This window comes from Tamandua tetradactyla, chromosome 26, assembly GCF_023851605.1.
Source record: "Tamandua tetradactyla isolate mTamTet1 chromosome 26, mTamTet1.pri, whole genome shotgun sequence".
Taxonomy (NCBI): Eukaryota; Metazoa; Chordata; class Mammalia; order Pilosa; family Myrmecophagidae; genus Tamandua; species Tamandua tetradactyla.
The window spans coordinates 15,237,169-15,259,097 of NC_135352.1; the positions used below are offsets into that span (position 1 = coordinate 15,237,169).

The 21,929-nt window shown below is 42.6% G+C and overlaps 1 protein-coding gene and 1 long non-coding RNA gene across 5 annotated transcripts in view; one reads left to right on the forward strand and one right to left on the reverse strand.

Annotated features, from left to right (window-relative positions):
- The window catches only part of LOC143669896 (uncharacterized), a 27,302-nt gene extending 19,172 nt beyond the window's left edge, over positions 1 to 8,130 (reverse strand). The window contains exons 1-2 of the long non-coding RNA XR_013169111.1: positions 7,711 to 8,130; positions 5,213 to 5,303 (exon numbers count right to left, since the gene is read on the reverse strand). This is a non-coding gene — a long non-coding RNA (uncharacterized LOC143669896). The remainder of the gene's footprint in view (positions 1 to 5,212; positions 5,304 to 7,710) is intronic.
- Positions 6,909 to 19,159, forward strand: PPP1R3B (protein phosphatase 1 regulatory subunit 3B). 4 transcript variants are annotated; one of them, XM_077144496.1, is made up of 2 exons: positions 6,909 to 6,931; positions 14,172 to 19,159. In XM_077144496.1, the coding sequence occupies exon 2, from the start codon at positions 14,197 to 14,199 to the stop codon at positions 15,052 to 15,054; it is 858 nt and encodes a 285-aa protein (XP_077000611.1). In that variant the 5' UTR covers positions 6,909 to 6,931; positions 14,172 to 14,196; the 3' UTR covers positions 15,055 to 19,159. The 4 variants fall into 4 exon arrangements, with proteins under 4 accessions (XP_077000611.1, XP_077000608.1, XP_077000609.1 ...); XM_077144493.1 differs by lacking the exon at positions 6,909 to 6,931 and adding an exon at positions 7,346 to 7,567; XM_077144494.1 differs by lacking the exon at positions 6,909 to 6,931 and adding an exon at positions 8,257 to 8,442 and having other exon boundaries at positions 14,172 to 19,158.
- Positions 19,160 to 21,929: the final 2,770 nt, after the last annotated feature.

Below are 21,929 nucleotides of genomic sequence, written 5' to 3' on the forward strand. Positions count from 1 at the left end.
TCAAAGATGTTTTTTAAAATTTTTCTTTCATTCCTGTAGTGAACCTGTTTCAGAGGTCTGCTCCTTTTCAGAGTCTTTAGAAATACACCTTCCTCTTGTTTTATAAGTTACATCCTAATTGTTGCTTCTCTGCACCTATCCTCAAATGCAGGGCTATCTGGCAAACTAGTGCTGCCCTTGGGATATTTACCATGTGCTTGATACTTTACAAATATCATTGCAGCATAAATGTGTGCTTTAGTCTCACAAATACCAACACCTTAACCTAGAGTGAGGGCTAGGTTTTTGTTTTCTAAGGTCTTGGCTCTTTTTAACCCCAATGAGAAGCTAACAGTTCCTCTGTATTTCAGGAATCAGAAAAGATTCCCCAAATACTTTGCATCCTTCCAGGCAGGGTCCAGGACTGTCCAAGAGTGGGAGGGGAGAGAACCTGGTACCTCTATGGATTCACAGAAAGGTCCCGCCCAAAGAGAGGGTGACACCCAGAGACTATGAGCTGTGGAGAAACAGGTGTAGATTTGACATTCCGTTCTAGTGCCGACATGCTGGAAGGGGCTGAGACCTGCCAAGTGGGCTCAGTAGAGCCCGCCGTAAGCAGCAGCTCTGGTGAAAGGCTGGGACCTGACCTCCACAGAGGGTCAGCTGCAGATGGAGTGGCCTTACAGGCCTGTTCCCAACTTTCTTGGGCTGCATAAGCAGACTGCTAGGGGACTTCTTGCTGACTTTAGTAAGCACAGGGATCAAATCCAGATATTTTTTGTATTTAGAATAATTAAGAACTGCAACTTTCCTCGCACCTGGGTATTGGGGAGCAAGCCATCCAAGTTACACATAGAATTCCAGGAAACGCTCAGAAAAACCCTACCAGGCTCAGGTTTGCAGATAAGGAAATGGAGGTATAATAAGATAATTAAGTAATTGGCCCAAGTCCATAGCTCCTTTGTGACCCAAGTCAGGATTCTAATCCAGGACCTCAGACGATGGAGCTCTTCACCACTATATTTATTATTGCTAACATATGGGAAGTATGTGAAGCTTCAGCTTTTTCCACATTTTTTTAGCAGGAAGTTAAACCAGAAACCTTTTTTAAAAAAATTTTTACTGTGTTCCTTCTCATCACCCATAATTTGGGATTGTTCCCGAAATTTAAGAGCTAATGCTGATCTATAAAAAGAGAAAGTGAAAAGGGAGCTGCTCATTTACTAATCTTAGGAGAGAGAGGTTTCTAGATTTGGTAAACTAAGGAGTTTAGAAAGAAGGAAGAAGGGTCATGGTCAGGGAAGAAAGGGCAGGTAACTGTACTTTTGGAACGATGAACTGTGAGAAACGTAGGAGGAGACAAAGAACTTTACATTGGGGGGCAGGGGGTTTTCATTTGAAGATGACCAAGGAACCAACAGAAGAAAAAAGGAAGTGATGCCAAAAATATCTGTTAACATTTACTATATTTTCATAGTAATTTCCAAGGTTTAGATGGAAACAATGTTAGAGTTTGTCTCTATATACTATATAGTCCTGACTCCTCACCAAGTAAAACTCATTCTAAGAGTTAGTAATCAGATGGTTGTTTTTGATGAACTATAATTTTATAGCAAACTTGAGTAGTCTTTATAATGAATACACTATGGTCCTCTGCACTTTATCATACAGTTGGTGAAATGACCCTCTGCCCTCCAAGACCTGTGCCTCTTCGCCAACACCAGAAGGCTAGGAGCAGGAATATTCCCAACTTGTGTGACTTTCGAGCTTTAAATGTTCAATTTCCAGCTCCAAAACAGCCGGTGGCTCTGTGTGGAAAAACTGCTTACATGAGCTTTGAGAAGAAAGAATGAGTCTTTAAGTTGTAATTCTCTAGAGGCTATCAAATGATCACGAGGAAAACCATGAAGTCAGTTCAGCTTCTGACTCTAAATTTCAAAGGAAAAGAGGACTGATAGAAAATGAAAGGCCTCTGCAATATAGCGGTGTATATTTTGGAATCACCGTACATAAATATTTAGGGTTTCCATCTCTCATCCCTCAAGTGACTCACTGTTTTCTTAATGTGAATATATATTGATGCATGTTCCTAAGAGTAAGGCTAGTTTGTAAATAGAAGTTTTGTAAATAGCAGGAGAGAACCAGTTGAAATACAACTGTGTATACAAAACCTGAAGGGCCTATAGTATCTGAGTCATTTGACTCCAGAGAGATGGCACAGAAACAGGCCAGACCTAATGGACAAGGCATGCAGTGGCCACGTGGTCTATCACCAGCCTAAAAGCAGCTTGGCATATTTTATGCATGCCACTTGTCATGAAATTCTGTATGCACGCTGCTTTATGTTTCATCATATATATATATATACACACACACACACACAAAGAGAGAGAAAGAGAAATTCATGTTTAAATATAATTTATGACCACACCAAACACGAACAGGGGATGAATAAGCAAAGAATATAAATATACACCAGGCTCTGTCTAATTCTTTTTGAGCCTATGGCAAGACAGTATTCCCTAGTTCCCAACCTCTCAAACTTCTTCCTTTATACCATTTAAATCAATAATATGGGGTTTGAAATACCCATTCATAACTCAAATTGGCTGTGTACTTTTGAGATTCAAAGCTAAGCCAAAGACCAGGTGAGTAGCTATTTTCACCCAAGTACAGAGTATATGATTCATTAGCAAAAATTTTCAATTGTCTTTCTGGCAAAATAAGTTTAGCTTGCCCAAAGCCCATAAACCAAGATCCTATTAGAATTATTTAGCTTTTAATTTTCCCCAGTAGTGGGAATGAAAATTTGATATAAAACTTTCTTAAAACAATTAGCAATATGAATCAAGAGTCTGAAGGTCGTCTGCATGCTGCAGGAAATAATCAGGGTTGTAGAGAAAGATTTCAGTATAAAGATGCTTATCACTGTGTTATTCTTAATGGGAAATGTTTGGAAAAAATCTAAATATCTCACAACAAGAAAACAGTTACATTATAAGCTTTCTCTATAGAAAGGAATACTATATAGCCATTAAAATCCTATTTAGAAAAATTATAATATGAATGCACTTGGAATGAGATGCATTCATGGATATAAAAGTTAAACCATGTATATGCTATGATCCTACTAATATAATGTTGATGCATAGCATAAATATTAAAAGAAAGTACAGTGAATTATATTGGTAGTTATCTCTGGGTGGTCCTGATTTTATTTACATCTTTATATTTCTCTTTATTTTCCACAATACCTACAATGGCCTTTTATTAGTTTTCTAATCATAAAAAAAATAATAAATGGTATACATTAAAGACATTCTACTGGATTCATACAAAGCACAATGCAAGGTATGACGCTATGGGATGAAATCTGCTCTGCATTTACATAACTTTGAAAAGAGTGATCAGTTCATCGACCTCATCCAGGAACTCGAATTTCCCCAATAGTGAGAAAAATGTCCTAATGAGCTCTATGAGCTTCGATGCTGTAAACTACTGAAGGTATTCTCACGTGGCAGGAATACCTTCTCCATAGACAGAAGGCTTACAGAATCCCTCTGTTAGAATTTACCTATCTGTCCCCATAAAATATGACTTTGCAAGCTAATTTCAGTCCAATCTGAGAGTAGGGCAGAGGGACCCAGGTAACGTAATGTACCCAGAATATGACTGTAGCTCTGACAGGTGCAAACTCCACTCGTCTAAATATAAATCGACTCAGGCAGAGTGGAAGCAGTCTTTCCCAAGTTCTATTCTGATCGGACAAAAGAATGTTCTCTTCTTCAGTTCTGACTCCTAGTGCTGGTTATTTTTACTTAGGCTCACTTTGCGATAATTTTCATTCAAAGCGGAGTAATGTTACAGCTCTAAGAGGAGGAAGAAAGATTTTTTTTCCCAAAATCTTGCATGGGGATAGGCTCTAATTCTAGGCTGTTTTTTGAAGCATGTTAAATTGAGGATATAAGATACCGACTTAAAAGAAAAAATTATGAATGCGCAAAAAGTTAACGTCAAACATGCATAAAGGAACTTTGCCTAATATTTAACCCCAAAAGGGGAACTAATATTTAATTAGTAGAGTGGAAATTCTTTGGGGTCCATCTCTGTGCCTTTGCCATTACCTGCCATAACCCTCCCATTACCACTAAGCTCTTAAGTCCTTTGGGCTCCTGCTCAGCGGTCACTTCCCTGGGAGACCTCCCTGACCTCCCTCATTCCCAGCCCCTCCTTTTTGACACACATGCACAGCCTTATTCTTTGCTCCCAAAGTACAGACTTACCTTCCACACACTTATTTCATATCATTATTAGTCTCTGAGGTCCGTGGGGGTAAGATTATATTTCACCCATTTTTCCATTTCTAGAACTTAGGCTACTGGTAGTCATTAAATAATGTGTTGTTGAACGAATGAATTCATGAATTAATGACAGAAGAGTGAGGGAATCTACAGATGAACCCAAGCACAAGGAAGAAGAAAGACAGTGCTACCACTGATGGGCATGAAAAAGAATGGTGAATGGAAGAACGATAATTGCCACGCTCAGCCACCGCTAAGATTTTTGGGTTTTTTATTTGTTTGGTTGGTTTATTAAATGAAATTAAAGCTAAAATGCAATGCCAGTTATTATAAAAGGAACATGGGGAGCATTGACGAAAGGGTTGGAATTTTCCATTTTCACTTTCCCTCTCTGTTGCCATAAAATGAGATCATTTTAAACGGTTCTCAGGTTCTAGGGCTGTGGGATTATTTGGTCTTGGGCTGGAAAGGTCTTTCGGAGCGTGCATCGCAGTTCTACTTTGATCGCAAAGAAACTATGCTCTTTTCAAGCACATAGACACCACTCCTACCTAACAAGACTGTGGTGTGCCACAACTAAGTTTAGCCCCACTCTCCTGATCTGAAATAGTCATCTAAACCACTAGGGGATATTATTACCCATGGTTTCCTAGATGCATGGAACAAAGATGCTGCCAAACCCTGATGATATAAAATTGTATTTACTTGTCTTAACTCCTTCCCAGCTTGCTCCAGATCACCCTTTGCCTGTATACATTTTGCAATACCTACCTATTGCCTCTTTATTTTTGCCCATTCCTCTAGCATACTCACTATATCTGAGAAACATAGCCAGATTAATAAAACCTCGACTTCCTCATCAGCTAATAAAAGGGTGGTTAGAATTGGCAAAAAGGAATATTGCATAGAAATTCTACTTGCCAAATACCTACCAATAGTTGATTTCACAGGTGGTCCTTTATCAGATTTGCCCATCGAAAGAGAAGACTCAAGAGAGAGCCTTTTCTGGATTGAGTAAATCTTCTAGACCAAAAGGGAGATGAGAGAAATGAGACAAAATAAAGTGTCAATGGCTGAGAGATTTCAAACAGAGTTGAGAGGTTCTCCTGGAGGTTATTCTTACGCATTATATAGATATCACCTTTTTAGTTAAGGTATAATGGAGAGGCTAGAGGGAAGTGCCTGAAAATGTAGAGCTGTGTTTCTGGAACACAGCCATATTTCTTGAAGATGACTGTATAATGATACAACTTTCACAGTATGACTGTGTATTGTGAAAATCTTGTGTCTGATGCTTTTTTTTATCTACAGTATGGACAGATGAGTAAAACATATGGATTAAAAATAAATAAATAATGGGGGAACAAATATTAAAATAAATTTAGTACTTTGAAAATGTTAGTGATCAATGAAAGGAAGTGATAAGGGATATAGGAAAAAATAGGGGAAAGTAAGGCTCAAATATATTGGGTAGATGGAAATACTAGCAATCAAAGAGAGGGAAGGGTAAGGGGTATGGTTTGTATGAGTCTTTTTTTCTTTTCTCTTTTTATTTCTTTTTCTGAATTGATGCAAATGTTCTAAGAAATGATCATGGTGATGAATTTACAACCATGTGATGATATTGTGAGCTATTGGTTATATACCAAGAATGGAATGATCATATGTTGAGAATATTCGTATTTGTATGTTGTTATGTTTAAAAAAATTTTTGAGAGAGAGAGAGAGAGAGAGAGAGCCCTTTCCAACTTTCAGAAGGGGAGACCCTGCATCTGGGGAGCACTTATGCTGAAGGTGTGAATTGAATTATTGTAAACAATTAGTGTTTTCATCTCACACTGTAAGACTGTAAAATGCTCTCATAGCCCCTAAACAGAAATTCCCAAATGCCGTACTCAACATGATTTTTCACAAAGCTGGACTGGGAGATTTTGCCCTTCCTGCACTTTGTGTTGCTATTGTGTTAAAGGGTAGTCAAAAAATGCTTTAAACAAAAGAAGGGCAATAGAAGCTGGCCGGGATTGTTTGTTTATTTTAACGTTCTTACTTGGCACTTTAAAAACTTGGCAAGTTTATATCAGTTTCCAAATTCTTTTATAAAAGTATATTGGTCATTAAAACTAGAAAACTAGGAGCCTCATCCCTAAAGTGACTACCTCATAGGGGAGCATAAATAAGACTGTGTGATATATGTAACTAAATTAATTAAATCAAATTAAATTTAAATTACATTTTAAAAATGTATATCCCCTGAGAGGAGGGTCTCTGGTTCCATCTCTTCTAAGGGCATAGTTTTCTATAGTCTCCAAGCCGCTCAGAGGTTCTTTAAATACAGGTAATTATACATATTCAAATCAGGTGGTTTTCTCTAAAATATACCTGAGAACCACCAACTATATCTGGGATACCGCGTCAGTTAGGTGTCGAACATTTGCCTCAATTCCAGTTTTATAAAAAAGATTTTACTGCATTCCTCTTACAGTGACACACGGATCACGAAGGGCACAAAGCAGGCGTTCAGTGATTATTTGCTTTGGACACTATCACAGGAGTTGGGGATGTTCAATCCCGAAGAGGGCCCCGGCAAAAACGGAAGGAAAACACCCTTGGGCTTTTCTCAGGGTCCCTCGGGTTTCTTGCGTGGGAAGGAGGTAAGTAGGTCTGCGAAGCTGGAGGCTAAGGTGTAAGATAAGATCTGCTGGGTGGCCTGTCTGCAAACGCGGCTCAGCGACCTCGTGCGCGTCCAAGAAGGCTGTGCCTAGCTAGGACTTTGCCTGGGAAGAACGGATTTGGCAAGCCGCCTCCGGGCAGCCCTCTGGCTACAACGGGGCGTTCTGCTGTAGGAAAACTGTCCCTGCTCGCAAGCGCCCGTAGCCGGGCTCCAGTGACCCACCGCCCCCTTTCCAGCCCCTGGACTCCAGCCGATCACGTGGCGGAGCGATGCTCCCCCGGGCCGCGACTGCGCGGCCATTGGTCGGCGGCTCTTGTCCCGGGCGCCCCAATTGGCTGCAGCGGGCGTTCACGTGCAAGGGGGTCTGGGATGGGACCCCGAGCAGGGGAAAGGTGGCCGGAAAGTTAAAGAGGGTGTCGCGGCCCAGAGGAGTCCGAGTCCCTGTTGCGAGGCCCCAGCGAAGAGGCGAGCGGGCTGCTCTCGTGCACAGACGGATGCGGCTGCCCGCCGAGGGCGCCGACCTGTCCCCGGGCCCCCGCCGCTGCCCCTGCCGTCCAGGCGCGGAGGCTGCCGCGGGCCGGCGCCCCTGCACCTCGGGGCTTATGAGCTGTGCCCGGTACGTACATCCCCGAGCCCTCGCGTCTCAGGCGCACTGGGCGCGGTAGACCCTCTGTGGTGTCTGCTACCATCCTGCATTTTCGCCGTCCAACTTTCCCCTAAACCCCCGTGCTGACGCAACAGACTAGACGAGCGGGTTACCTGTGGCTGCCATTGCGAGAGGAACATCCGGGGATGAGGGCTGGGGTGGCGCCTGGCCGGACCCCCTACCCCCCCAACCGTGTTGCCCTGAGGTGCGGGGTCGCGGCCGCGAGGGCTGGCTGTGGCATCCGGGCGCACAGTCGGTAGCTCAGCTACCCATGCCCCCCGCCCCCTCGCTATTGTCCCGGGCTCAGGCCTGGCACCAGGCGTTGCCAGTCAGGGACAGTTCTGGAGAGTGTCTCCATCGGTTCCGAGCGATGGGGTCTGGAGCCCAAGGAAAAGTCGCTTTGCCTCTCCCCTGGCCTCAGTTTCCCTATCAAGCTGAAGGAAACGCACTCGGTAGTTTCCGCGGAGGGTGAGAGGGAGGGCGCTGCGGCGGCTGTGGCCTCCGGGAGCGGGGCCCAGGGCAGTCCGGGCCGGGACGCGGAGACCGCGCGGGGGCGCTCGCACGGCGCTGCTCCGGGGTGGGGGTGGGGGTGTGGTGGGGGTGTGGTGGGGGTTGTCCGGCGCGCCCCGCCCCGCCCCCCCGGGGTGTGATAACTTGGACTCCTCCTCCTCGTCGTCTCCCTCCGCCTGCGGGTCACAACTCCGGGAACCGAGCCCGGGCCTTGGTTCTGGGACACATCGACGCTCACGTAGTCGGATGGTGGCGGCGGCCGCCCCTGCGGCCTCCCACCGGGCTCTCCCATGCAGCGAGCGAGCTGGGAAGGGGGCTTCTCCGCGGCCTGAAAGGTGGGTGCGCGACTGCGTGGAGGAAGTTGGGGGCGGGGTGCAGCCCGGCCCGGCTGGAGGGAGAGGAGGAGGTGCGGTCAGACAGTGACCCGCGAGGATCCTCCAGCCTGGACACTCCCGGCTGCCCGCGTTCACGCCGCCCTTTTGAACTCAGAGAAAGGGGTGTGGAAGGGACTGTGGGGCTGGGGACCTAGCGCGACGTACTAGGACGTTTGGGGCCTGACAAGGTATTGTTTCCCGAGGAGGAGGAGAGAGCGAGCAGGGGAAAGACAACTTGGGAACTTGGAGAGTTGCTGGAGGTGTTGGGGCCTGCGGTTTGTGTGGCCAGGCCTCCCTGGAAGAGCTAGGGTCCAAGAAGAGGAAGGCGAGTTAGGGCCGGGGTGAAGAGGAACAGGGGAAGAGGAAATGGTTCATTTGGCAGGGTTGTCCAGAAGCCAAGATTAAAGTGAGGACAGCTGGGGAACTTGCCACAGAAGTAAAGTTGAGGTATTTAGGGAAGAGTTAGTGGGAAGAGAAGAACCACCAGATTTTATTAGCAGCATTGACTGTCAGAACTAGAAGGGACCCCAAAGAAGAAACCTCAAGCCCAGAGAGGTCGAGTGATTGCCGAAGTGGCACAGCAAGGTAGGGGCGTACCTGGGCCGGTGGTCTGTGTTTCATGTTGGACACTTAGCAGGGACTGTGCCATACTAATTTTCTCTTTTCTACAACATACAGCCTCATTCACTGGTATTTTTCTCAAAGGTGCTTCAGATGATAGTGACAGAGGGAAACAAGAGGCGCTAGACTGAATAAGTGCTCCACAATCTGATTAAAAAGGGAAAAGATGTCAGCTTTATCTGTGCTGTAATGGCCAAATCTTGGGTAGGAATAAAGAAAGGCTGAAGGGGTGGATGGCCATTTCTTTAAGACGTTTTATAACCTGGTTGTAAATGCTTATACCCAATGCAGTCTGGTGGAGTTTTCAGTGTTCTTGGTGGGTTATTGGTGCATCCAGTTTAAAGTGAATAACCCTCAGCCATGTGAATGACCTCATTCTTCCTTAGTTGGAGGTCTCAAAAGTAAAAAGTTTCACGAATCAAGGAATTCTGCCTCCAGGCTACACCCTCCACTCTTCTTGGACCTCCTCTACAAACTCAGACATTCCTCCTAGAATTCCCAGCCTCTGGCCTGCCTCAGTGAGCCAGTTCTTTATAATCCATCTCTCTCACCCTCCCTCCCACCCACCCACCCACCTACCTTCCCTCCCTCCCTCCCTCTCTCCCTCTCTCTCCCTCCCTCCCTCTCTCTCTCTCTCTCTCTCTCTCTCTCTCTCTCTCTCCCCACCCCCCTCTCTCCTCCCCCCTCCCTCTCCTTCCACACACAGACACACCCTGTTGGTTCTATTTCTCTGCAGAATCCTCATAAATACAATGCCTAACCCTGCCTAGCTATCTTGAGGATTGTTAATTGTCAGTAGTGGAACAGGGAAGGAATTTATGCAGATCTGCCCATGTTCCCTCTGATTTGCATAGCATGTTAGGGTTTGCTCTCATTCGGCCAGAAATACTGAAATCTACCCTCAGACATGACCCAGTCCCTCATTAAGCAAAATTGATCTCTTAGGTATCTATATGGCAGCACAAGGTGTCCAAGAATCCCAACTGGCTTGGGTAACAGCTACTAATCCCCTTGTGCACTTGTTCTGCAACTTATCTTCAGATCTTGTATCATGTACTGCTGGCTCTCCTGTGTCGTGTCTTCTGATTCTGGTTTTTACTTGACCAGCCTTGCACATTCATATTCCTTGGCACATGGAAGGGGAATGCCCTGCCTTGGAGCTGATCATTTGCGTGACATTTGAGAATAACACAGCTGTCCTGGTGTCTTCCTTCCAGGCACTTGAGAAAACATTACTTGTACATCTCAGTTGTTAGGAGTCCTTCTAGGTGATGGGTATCTGGGTCAATGTCTTTTGGGGAATTCTTGAACAAAAGGACAAGAAGCTAACACCAAGCCGGCACTTCAGTGCACTGATTTTGGATTATGGGAGCTACCTTTGCATATCATGCTCTAAATTGAGGCCTCAGGGGTTAATGTCCTCACCTCCAGTTATGATGACACACAGAAAAGGGAAGGTGTTCTGGGTAGGGGCTGTTTGTGCAATCCCCCTGGCAGTAACTGTAGGTCCACAAGGTGGTTAACCTTACTTTCGCCTTTCTGGAAGAATGTTGCAAAATCAATTCTGCTCTTGAAAGTGCCAGTGGAATTGTTCAATTATGTCGGGCTCACAACAGAACCTTGTCTCCTCACCCCCAGTTCCACTTATTCCTACAACTTGGTGATAAAAGGGCTTTTTTTTGGGGGGGGGGGGGTAAGGGAGGCAAATTTTTATCACTGGGTGTCCAAACAGTGAAATTTGATCAGTCTTCAACTAAGTCTCTTTAACCTGCAGAATTAGAACTTAAGACTCCTGCAAGTGTGCAGGTGTCTTGAACTGATCCTTTGCTTTAGAATTGTACTTCGACAGTAGAGCTTCCCAGCCTTTTCATAATGAACTGTTTTTTTATTTATTAAATAAAAAAATTAACAACAAACAAAAATATTAACATATCATTCCATTCTACATATATAATCAGTAGTTCTTAATATCACATAGTTGCATATTCATCATTTTTTAGAACATTTGCATCGATTTAGAAAAAGAAATAAAAAGACAACAGAAAAAGGAATAAAACGATAACAGAAAAAAAAGATTATACATACCATACCCCTTACCCCTCACTTTCATTTATCACTAGCATTTCAAACTAAATTTATTTTAATATTTGTTCCCCCTATTATTTATTTTTATTCCATGTATTCTACTCGTCTGTTGATATGGTAGATAAAAGGAGCATCAGACACAAGGTTTTCACAATCACAGAGTCACACATAATGAACTGTTTTAAAGGGGAGTGTATGGGAAGGCACTATGATATTGCTTTGCCGGCTTGTCCGAGGTGTCTGGAGAACTTGCAGTTGACCTTGTGCTGACTCAGGCGAGGAGGAAGCCGTTGAGGAGGAACCCAGTTTTCAAGGGGGGATGGGGAGCAGACTGGGAGGGGCTGATGCAAGAAGATACAGGCTGTTTGGTTGGTTGGTTTTTAATCCACACTAAAACCAAAACCAAAACAAAACAAAGACACCTCCCTGTGTCAGAGTTAGAGCTGAAGGTATAATAGCTGTACATTCTAACAGAAAGTTTTGCAAAGGACAGGGGAGGTCTAGATTTCAGATAATCTGTAAATAGAAGTATTTTTACATTGAGCCTGTTGTTCGATTTTGTGACCCTCTGTGAAGCTGTCTTGCTGTATTCGTTCAGATCTTTCCTTTCCGAACAATTACGTTGATATAAGGACAGAAACTAGAGAGCAGATTTCGCTTAAATTTTTCACTTGATTGACTTTGTTAGAGAGGAAAAGCTAAGACTAAATGTTAGAATGAATGTTTAGGTAACTATATTATGGCCACAAATTAATCTATTTTATTTGTTTCTGAATTTGTGCGTCTCTCTGAACATCCCAGCCGAAGTTCAGTCTGGGAAATGCTGTACTTCTTTCAGAAAATGAGATCAAGCCATACGTGTCTTTGTCCTTTCTCCTTTTTGCTTCATAGTTTTGTTTAATCAAAATCAGAAGTTGAAAGCAAGGTATTATTTATTGGGCTGAATTGGTGGTCCCAGCTCTTTTCAGATGAGCCACATTTTGCCTAATTGTTTTCCTTAATGACCTGGCCTGCAGCCTCCCACACGCATCTCCCCACTATAGGGCAGGCAATAGAAGTCTGAGAACAAGACACCCCAACATCAACTACCTTAAATGTACACCTTTTGTTGTAGTTAGGAAAATGAGTTTGGGAACTAATCTGGATCCTGTTCTGTGAGTCTCAGATTTGGAATTTTAATCCTGGTTTTGCCACTAACTTCTTCAAGTTACCCATTGTAGCTGTCAAATCAGAGTATAAATTTGCTATGGTCATTAGGATGATAAAAAAAATTGCTTGATTTTAGAGAGCACTTAGTGTTCAATGGGTTTTTGACAGGCGTAAAACATTTAAATGTTGGTTTTTGTCTTTGTTTTTTTAGATTTTCTTTTCTGATTATAGAAGTTGTACTCATCTTAGAAAATATAGGAGAGTACAAAGCAGGAAAATAGAAATGTCCTGAAATCCCATCACCTGGACATACTATCAGTTTTTAGTATATCTCCAGTCTTCTTCCTCTGCATACATATAATATTTTTCTCCATAAGTCTAGTTTCTAATAGTAATATTTTGTTTTGTTTTGCTTTTTGGCATGGGCAGACTCCGGGAATCAGACCCAGATCTCCAGTATGGAGGCACTCTGCCACTGAGCTACTGTTACCACTGCGGTAGAAAGCAGTAGATAGATAACTTTATCTTCTCCATTTTCCACGTTAGCTATATTATACAGCTTTTTCTGGGTCATTTAAATATTTTTCCAAATTATGGTTTTAATGACGACATAAAAATGTATCATGTGGATGTGGAACAATTCATTTAACCAAGTATCTTTGATTGGTCATTTAGATTATTTTCTCACCCTTTTCCCCCCTATAATGCTGCCCTGAGCATTTAAGTATATTAATCTGTACACTTTCAATGATTTCCCTACAATAAATGCCTTTTGGGATATTAGAGCAATAAATAAGAGCATTATTCAACATTAGATGGGTTTTACAAGTTTACACTAACATATATATTTGTATGATTTTTTTTGTTTTGTGATTTGATAGGTAAAAACATGCATGATTTTCTAATTTAAATTTCTTAAATTATATATAAGCTTGATCATTTCGCTTATTTATAAACCATTTTAAAGTGCATAAATTTTGTTTTTCTGTATAGAGTATTTGACTTTGATATTGTTTTGTAAAAACTTTATGTATTAAGGATTTAACTCTTTGCTGCATGCTTGTTTTAAAACGTTTTCCCAGTGTTTCTTTAATGTCTTGTTTTTATTTATCTTTTCACTTATAGAGAATTGTAATTCTTATGTGGACAGGTTTAACTTATTTCCTTTAACATGATTCTTCGCTTTTTATTGTTATGAAGGCTATTTTCACTTGTAGAAAAGACAAATTCACCTCTATGAAAGGTGAATTGCTGGCTCATTAAAGAAAGATGTACTGGGATAATAAAACTTATTGTAAATTTAAGGTTTGTGTGCAGGTTTGTGTCTGTCTTCACTATCAGTCCCAGTGTCAGCATGATAACCTGGTATGTAATAAACACTAGATCAGAATTTGGAGGATGAATTCCTTTCTCTTCATTGTATTAAAGCAGAATTTACCAAACTGTGTTGCCCAGAGCAGCTTTTACACAAGATGCTCCCCAAAAGAGAGTTCCATAGTGAAATGAGTTTGGGGATTTGTGTAAACAGTGTACCCTCTTCATTATTCCCCATGGCTTATTAGCATACCAAAGATGCTGAGAATGCTTTACTTTTAAAACCAGTGGTTCCAATACTTTTTGTCTTTACCTTGTACTCACCCCACCCCTCAGTTTCACCTCTTCATCTCCCCTGAAATTAATGTTGTACTGATCCGAACTTTGGCTTAGTACTGAGCTATACCCAGTGGGCAGAGTCGAAAAGAAGCAGAGACCATCTTTGCCCATCTCTGTTGGGATGAGATTTTAAACATCTGTCTGACCTGTTTGTTGTTCTGTTTGTTTCCCCTTCTTGCCAGGATTCTAACCTGTTTGTCTAACTCCATGATGGCTGTGGACATAGAGTGCAGATACAACTGCATGGCCCCTTCCTTGCGTAGAGAGAGGTTTGCCTTCAAGATCTCACCAAAGCCAAGCAAACCTCTGAGGCCATGTATTCAGCTGAGCAGCAGGAATGAAGCCAGTGGCTTGGTGGCACCGACTGTCCAGGAGAAGAAGGTGAAAAAGCGGGTCTCCTTTGCAGACAACCAAGGCTTGGCCCTGACCATGGTCAAAGTATTCTCAGAATTTGATGACCCATTAGATATTCCATTCAACATCACCGAGCTTCTTGACAGCATTGTGAACTTGACGACAGTCGAGAGCGAGAGTTTTGTTTTGGATTTTTCACAGCCTTCTGCAGATTACTTGGACTTTAGAAATCGACTTCAGACAGACCACGTGTGCCTTGAAAACTGCATGCTGAAGGACAGAGCCATCGCGGGCACAGTGAAGGTGCAGAACCTTGCATTTGAGAAGACTGTGAAAATAAGAATGACATTTGACACGTGGAAGACCTTCACAGACTTTCCTTGTCAGTATGTGAAGGACACTTACGGTGGTTCAGACCGGGACACGTTCTCCTTTGACATTAGCTTGCCTGAGAAAATTCAGTCTTATGAAAGAATGGAGTTTGCTGTGTGCTATGAGTGCAGTGGACAGACATACTGGGACAGTAACAAAGGCAAAAACTACCGAATTATCCGGGCTGAATTGAAGTCCACACAAGGGATGGTCCAGCAGCAAAATGGACCTGATTTTGGAATAGCCTTCGACCAGTTTGGAAGCCCACGTTGTTCCTATGGTCTGTTTCCAGAGTGGCCCAGTTATTTGGGATATGAAAAGCTGGGACCCTACTACTAGAGAACTGCCCTTGATGGGGCATGGCTGAGCTGGTACACAGGCAAACCTGGCTCCAGTCACAATGAGATGTAGACGGAGGCCCAAAAGAGTAAGGTCGAACTGCCATTAGGCCCAGTTTTCATAAAGAAAGGATCCTGTTCACTTTTTTTTTCTTAAACCAGCAAAGCCAGCTGGGTATATATCCCAGAGTTATCTCATGATCCTTCCCCAGCGTACGCTGTCTGCTGGTCCGCTTTGGACTGTGGCACCCACAAGGGAAATGAGTAGATGGTGCTGAAAGGGTCTGGACAGGAACAAGTCTGAGGGCAACACTGTGAGGCTGGAGGACAAGGGGCTTAACAAGGCACCCAAGAGAGTGTCTGGGATGCTGGAGGAGCCACTGCTCTCCATTTGGATGTGGAAAGTCACCTAAAAGTGGAGCTGAGTCCCCAGCCCCCTCAGACAGGCTCTCCCTGCATGTTGCCGCTGCTCCACGTCTGTACACGTTCTTCATATTTTACCTCTGTATCCTGCTACGTCGGTCTGAGTTTGCACATCTCTAATATAGCTATGAAACAGAGACGGAATCAGCAACCTGCCTTCTTTTTTCCCTGTGCTGTAATATGATTGCAAGTTCCTATTTTGCCTTTTATTTTCTTACACAGCTCATCTGATGTTCAGGAAAGATAATAAAGGCAAATTAACTTGTGACTAAGAGAGGCATTTCCTCTCCCCTCTTCCTGGCCCCACATATATATGTTCCAGTGGAGCAAGCACACCAGTTATCGAAAGTAACTGGCTCCTGTGCAGTGTTAAGATTGCAAGGTTAAGACAAGGCAGAACGGTCACGAGTAAAACATTTTTAGCTCTTCCTCTTGGCTTTTGTGGGAGCTAAGTGCTCACTCTTACCCTGAGTCTCCAGACAGTTCGATCACAAGATTTAACTTGTTTAGCTGGTTTGCAAGCATCTCATTTGTTGCAAAAGAATTTTAGATCTCGTCTCCTAGAGAGTCATCTTTTACACTGTGTTTAGAACATTTTGATTTACAGATCAAGTATATCCTCAAAACCTGCCAGAAAATGTTTGGTTTAATTTTGACTGTGTTTTAAAATATCCAGGACACTTTACAAGCACCTGGGAACTTTGGGATGTTATTTATGGTGTGTGAGTATGTAAAGGGATAGGGGAGAAAAACCTAACCAAGTTCTTATATTTTATTTTAAATATTTGCCAGCTCTGAAATATCAGAGGTTAATTGTTCTTACCCATATTGGATCTAAAGAATTAATGCTGTTGGTTGGTTGATGCTATTATAGAAGATACTCTTGGGTCATTTATTATCAGGTGGATCCCCAAAGCCTGTGATTTTTGTTAGGCAGGACTGGTTTGTACTTAGAGATGTTTTGAAAATATTTTTACATGTATATTTGTAGAGAGTTGGGGATTTTTTTTTCTGTTTTTTTGTTTGTTTCTTTTTGGAGCTTGATAACTGTCTCATTTTTTTGTTTGCTTGATGTTACTAAAGTGTGGTTGTCCTGGGAGGCAGAAAGAGGGATACACAGGTTTGGGGGCACAGCTGCTGGACTTTTCAAGCAAAGAATCTTCTTTTGCGTGAATTACCCAGATTGATTAGAAAAGGCCTCATGGCTTCTGTAATTTTGTAAACCCAGTATAAGGACTCAGTGTCAGGCAGAAATAAGAGTGCCTTGACTCCTGGAGTCTTGTGGTTGGGATTGTTTTTTTTTTTCTTTTTGGAACTTTAAAATGCTTTTGAACTTTTTCAGTGCTTTAAGCAGTGTTTGATGTAATTGTTCCTAAAACTGGTTGTTACTAGTGTGCAATGTAGTGCTTTATTTTCTGTGCTTCTCTCAGGTGGGTAGCACTCTGGGTTACATGGTAATATAATGTGTGTGGAAATCACGTTTTTTATCTCATGATGAAATTGGGCAGAGCTGTGTTTTATGTAAATATACCTTACAGCAGGTACTTTAGATGTTATAATATGTGATCAGAACTATTAGAGCATAAATCCAAAACAAATGGAAGCAAAACTGATTTCATGTAGGTCCTGAATTATTTTGTTTTAAAAACTCCACCCCACCCCCGTATGTGGGAAAGATACAGGCTGCACTGTCATTTACATGTCAGACGAAGGGGAATAAAATTATCCTATGCTCAGAAGAAAAATGCCTCGAGTGACTGTAGAAGAATAAGTAACAGTGATTCCTAAAACATTCCCACGTCAAAAATTGAAATATGATAATTCAGTGGTAAGTGTCTCTTCGGAAACAGCCGTAAACCTTCCCACCCTTCTTTGCTCTCTTGCCCTGAGGCACAGTTTCCAAGCCCCTGTGCAGCACACCTGGGGTGCTCACCCTTTAGGCAGTTCAGAAGGCGAGTCCTCACCTGCTTGCTGAGATCCTTCCCACCTTCCCACATTACAGAATATAGCCTGACTTCCCTCATCAGTGTCATCAGTCAGTGAAGTAGCAGTATCAGAATACTGTGTTTGCTTTACCCCACCCCCATCACAGCCTTTGTCCTTTGCTTCTGGTTCTATTCCGTGAGATTCCTCAGATGGCCTCAGGAACTGCTTTTATGGAACCTCTCCTACATGAGTTCAGCCTTCCCCATGTCGGAGGGTTTCTCAGTTGGAGACTTCACTGCAGCTTGACTCGTATATTTGGGCTTCAGAGTGTTCTTTTGGTTATGATGACGAACTTCCCCAGAAGAACCAGCCATCTGTCACCAGTGCCCTTGTCCAGAGATGGGGAAGTAGCGCCATTTATGATCCATATTCATTGACTGGGGAAAATTTGCAAATTGGGTGCAATCAATAAGCCGGACTATATAAGGATATATAATAAATAAGCTTTCCATGTTTCCTGGAAGAGAAGCATCTGACTGGGTTTCTTTTCTTGTCTTTTTTTATTAAACTATTCTGGTTACAGGGGAGCTGGTGAGAAAGAATAGAGTTAAGCTGCTCTCCAGAAATTAAAACCATTTCAGAATTAATGGTAGAATTTATTTTATATCTAAGATGTCATCTTCACAGTGGTAAGACATGAGGTTTTCAATATATTCTTTAAAGGTGTAAATTTTGAACTTGTCGGAGAATGCTTTGTGGTTTTTGATCTTTGTGTATCATTTGCTTTTTAAAAATAAGTATTACTTATAATCACTTGGATATTAACTGGGCCATACATCTTCATAAACCAAAGAAGTCTGTTTGTTCATTTCTTTTTAAAAGTGCCCACTTTCTTGGTTTTCCCTCTCAGTGGACAGTGAATGACAACTTGGGTAGTCTTCAATTCGTTTTCTGTCTTGAAATTCCTCAACTGGATGTGGTTTACCTGAGGGAGGAGGCCTGGTGGCCCTTGGCTCTAGGACGTTTCTGAACTATCTCCCCTGACATGATTTCTGCAATGGGAATAAGAAGTCATACATGTAGTGGGATCTTAGAGAGTCAGTGAAGACAGTTTGGCAGCTCATTTTCATATCCTGAAGTGGGGACACCTCTGGCACTGAGACAAAGGGAGCTACTGTTTCCTTTTTTCCTTGTCATGCTTGTAAAGCATTGCAGCCAGAATTGTAAAGCTATGAATGTCTTTACAGTCTGTTTATCAGTTTCTGGAGACTTGTGGATCTATGAAGATTTCAAGAATGCAGCTGTGATGATGCTTTACTTCTACTTCAATGTGAATGTAGAACCGAGAATTCATCTTCATTTTATGCCTAAAAGTGCCTTGTCAAGAAACTTCCGCATGGTGTAAAAATAAATATTTTTGTACACAAAGTTAAAGGAGAAATGCACTTTAAAAACACAAGAATGGATGTATTTTGTGTGGTATAAGAGTGGTTTGTTTGTATATGAAAAGCAAAAATGTAATAAAGGTAGGAAAAAAAAACAAAAACCTGAAACTGTTCTATTCATGGAGTCAGAGGAAGGGAAGGAATATTTAAATCAGCATGTTTCGCACGTGGAACTTAGGTTCCCAAAAGGATAGATTACCAGCAATGGCTGAGTTAACTAAACTATAAAGCAAGGAGTAAAGGTGTAATTGCTTTTAAGTTGTCAGAGCATTAAAGGCTAGTCAAAGCTGAGAAAAGGAGTCTTATTATCTATTTTTAATGACCCAGGGGCATGTCTTTTCCCATCTCACTTTCCTGTGAAACACATTTCTGGTTTAGTGTATTCAGACAAAAGTGGGAATACTATAAGTGACTGTCATAGCTTTTAACTGCATGAGCAGCTACACTGTACCCAGCTCCTGAAGGGACCCCTCCTCTCCATTGCATTTCGAACATGCATCCTAAGTAAGTAAGATTTCCAGAGAAATCTGCCAGCCTCAGAAATCATAGCTGGCTGTGCAGTGGAAGGTGGAGTGTTATTGGCACCTAGGACAGAAATGCAAGAGTGAGCCCATGCATACTTAAGATTTTTAAACACTGTGCACAGAAATGGGAAGGGGGAAAAATGACATTGTTTTTTGTAAGTGTCTATTTCAGATTCAGTATTGTTTTCATAATCGTTAACACACTGCTTAATTCTAACTTGTAAAAAAGAATTTTTCATCTCGGAGATGTCCGAAGTAAAACAAAAAATACACTTTTCTGGAATTATAAGGGCAGAGCAGTAAAATGCAGCCCTCTGAGAAATCCAGTTAAACATTTACTGCTCATTTACAATTTACAAGCAGTGTTAGGTGGTTTTCCTACCCAGCCCCTGTAGGAGACTTCCGTATTTTTTCGGTGAGTCCTCTCATAGCTATGGAAAGCAGTGTGTTTTGTTATCAAAAGGTCTTGGAAGCCAGGCGTCCTGGGTTCTGATCTTGGCTCAGCCTCTGACTTAGGGCTCCCCTCTGTCAGCTGCTCCACTGGCAAGCTTCCAGTGTTGTTAGCAGGAAGTAATTACCACTGGGCCCTAGCAGTACTTGGATGCTTATGAAAGTCAACAAAGATGTTCACTTTTTTTTTTTTAATTTTTATTGATAAAACCAAACAACATACAAACACGAACATTCCATACTTGGTGTGCAATCAGTGGCTCACAATATCATCACAAAGTTGTATATTCATCACCATGATCATTTCTTAGAACATTTGCATTGCTCCAGAAAAATAAATAAAGAGAAAAAAGAAACTCATACTTACCATAACCCTTATCCTTCCCTTTCATTGCCCACTAGTATTTCCCTTTATCCAATTTTTTAACATTTGTTCCCCCTATTATTTATTTTTAATCCGTATTTCTTATTCATCTATCCATACTGTAGATAAAAAGAGCATCGGAACAAGGTTTTCACAATCACAGTCACATTGCGAAAGCTATCTCATACAATCACAAGATGTTCATTTTTAAAAGGCTTCTACCATCTACTCTATTTGCATTCTTTATAAGAATAAATGGCATTCCAGGCTATAGCCTGCACTTAATCCGAGCATCTGTGTTAGAGTTGGAAGGATAGCAGAGATCTTTCTATGGTTAAGGATACCAAGTCCCCGAGTGAGTTTCTCAAAGTCACATAGTTAGTCACTGACAGACCCAGGAAGACAACATGGGTCTTTTTCCAAGAACTGCCCCCCTGAACTGAAATCAGTGACTCTTAAAAAGTGGTACCTCATGCTGGAAAGATGCAATTCCCAGGGGAGTGAATGAGCTCGTGTTTATATATGAGCAGGCACAAAGGCTTCCTTTGCAAATACAAGGGCCCCAGACCCTGTGGAACCGTAAAAGTTAAAATTAAATGATCTGGGTCTCTGAGGGCATGATTGGACATCAGGCTGTAATTTATGGTAGGAAACCATAAAGGGACTTGTGGCTACTGAGGCCTTCCAAAAGTGAGGGACACTTGGCCACAGCATTCCTTTCCCCAGAAAGAATGAAATCCTAGCGCAGGAAGACTCCCCCTCTCTCGCTTCTTTTTTAGTGGCACTAATCCCTGGAGGGAGAGGCAGAGAGAGAATCTCAACAGATGCCTTTTGCAGTTCACAGGGAGACTCGGATTAAGTGTCAGGCTTGAGTTTACAGTTAGTGTCATTCATTCGCTAAACTCTGCGATGGTTACCCCGCCAGAACTGTGCTGGACCATAAGTCAGCCCTAACCTTGAATTTGGCAGAGGTAGAATGAGGACGTCTAACTGTTGCCCTTCTCTGGAACCAAAGTCAATAATGATTCCTGATCCTGACCATCTCGCCAGGGGTGCTGGATGGGTAACAAATCGGGTCAGCAAGCATTTTCGTACAAAGCCAGAAAGTAAATGCTTTAGGCTCTGCAGGCCACATACAGTCCGTCACATAGCCTTTGTTATTTAAAACCCTTTAAAACTGTTAAAACCATTCTTAGCTTACGAGGCCTTCAGGAACCGATGAAGGGCTGAATTTGGCCCTCAGGCCATTGCTTAACCGACCTCAGTTAAGGAGTCACATAGAAGAGTGAAGCCCTCAGAGCAGACGTCCTGCACCCCTGCCTGCTGAGGCCCGGAGGCAGAAGGTTATTTTCAGGTCTGCGTTGTTTTGTTTTTTAATTCGACCATATAATTTGTGGTCCAGGCTGGGACACTTTCGAGCATGAAGGGGTCCGGTTAATTATCCTGGCACGCCAGGTAGAAGTGAGGGGCATCCTGGGCGAGCCGGGACGCATGGTCCCCCCAACCACGTGAACCCTGCCGGTGCTCACCCATCCTGGTCTTCTCTGGAGCCTCAGACCTTTAGAAAGTTCAGAATGCCCCAGCCATATGCTGAACTCAGCTGTAGCTTCACAGGGTCACAGAGTTTTTTCCGGGTTTTGGGGAATGGATGGATTCTAACAGCATGGTGATTTAGTCTGTGGTTTAGATGCGTTTTTGGTTTGGTGGTGTTTTCTGTTTCCTAATTGTAGTGTTGAGGGCCAAA

Bases quoted from the DNA above. Each gene is read 5' to 3' on its own strand.
- PPP1R3B (XM_077144493.1), top strand. From the start codon at position 7,446: ATGCGGCTGCCCGCCGAGGGCGCCGACCTGTCCCCGGGCCCCCGCCGC. The intron at 7,568-14,171 runs GTACGTACATCC...CCTTCTTGCCAG, and splicing joins GGGCTTATGAGCTGTGCCCG to GATTCTAACCTGTTTGTCTA.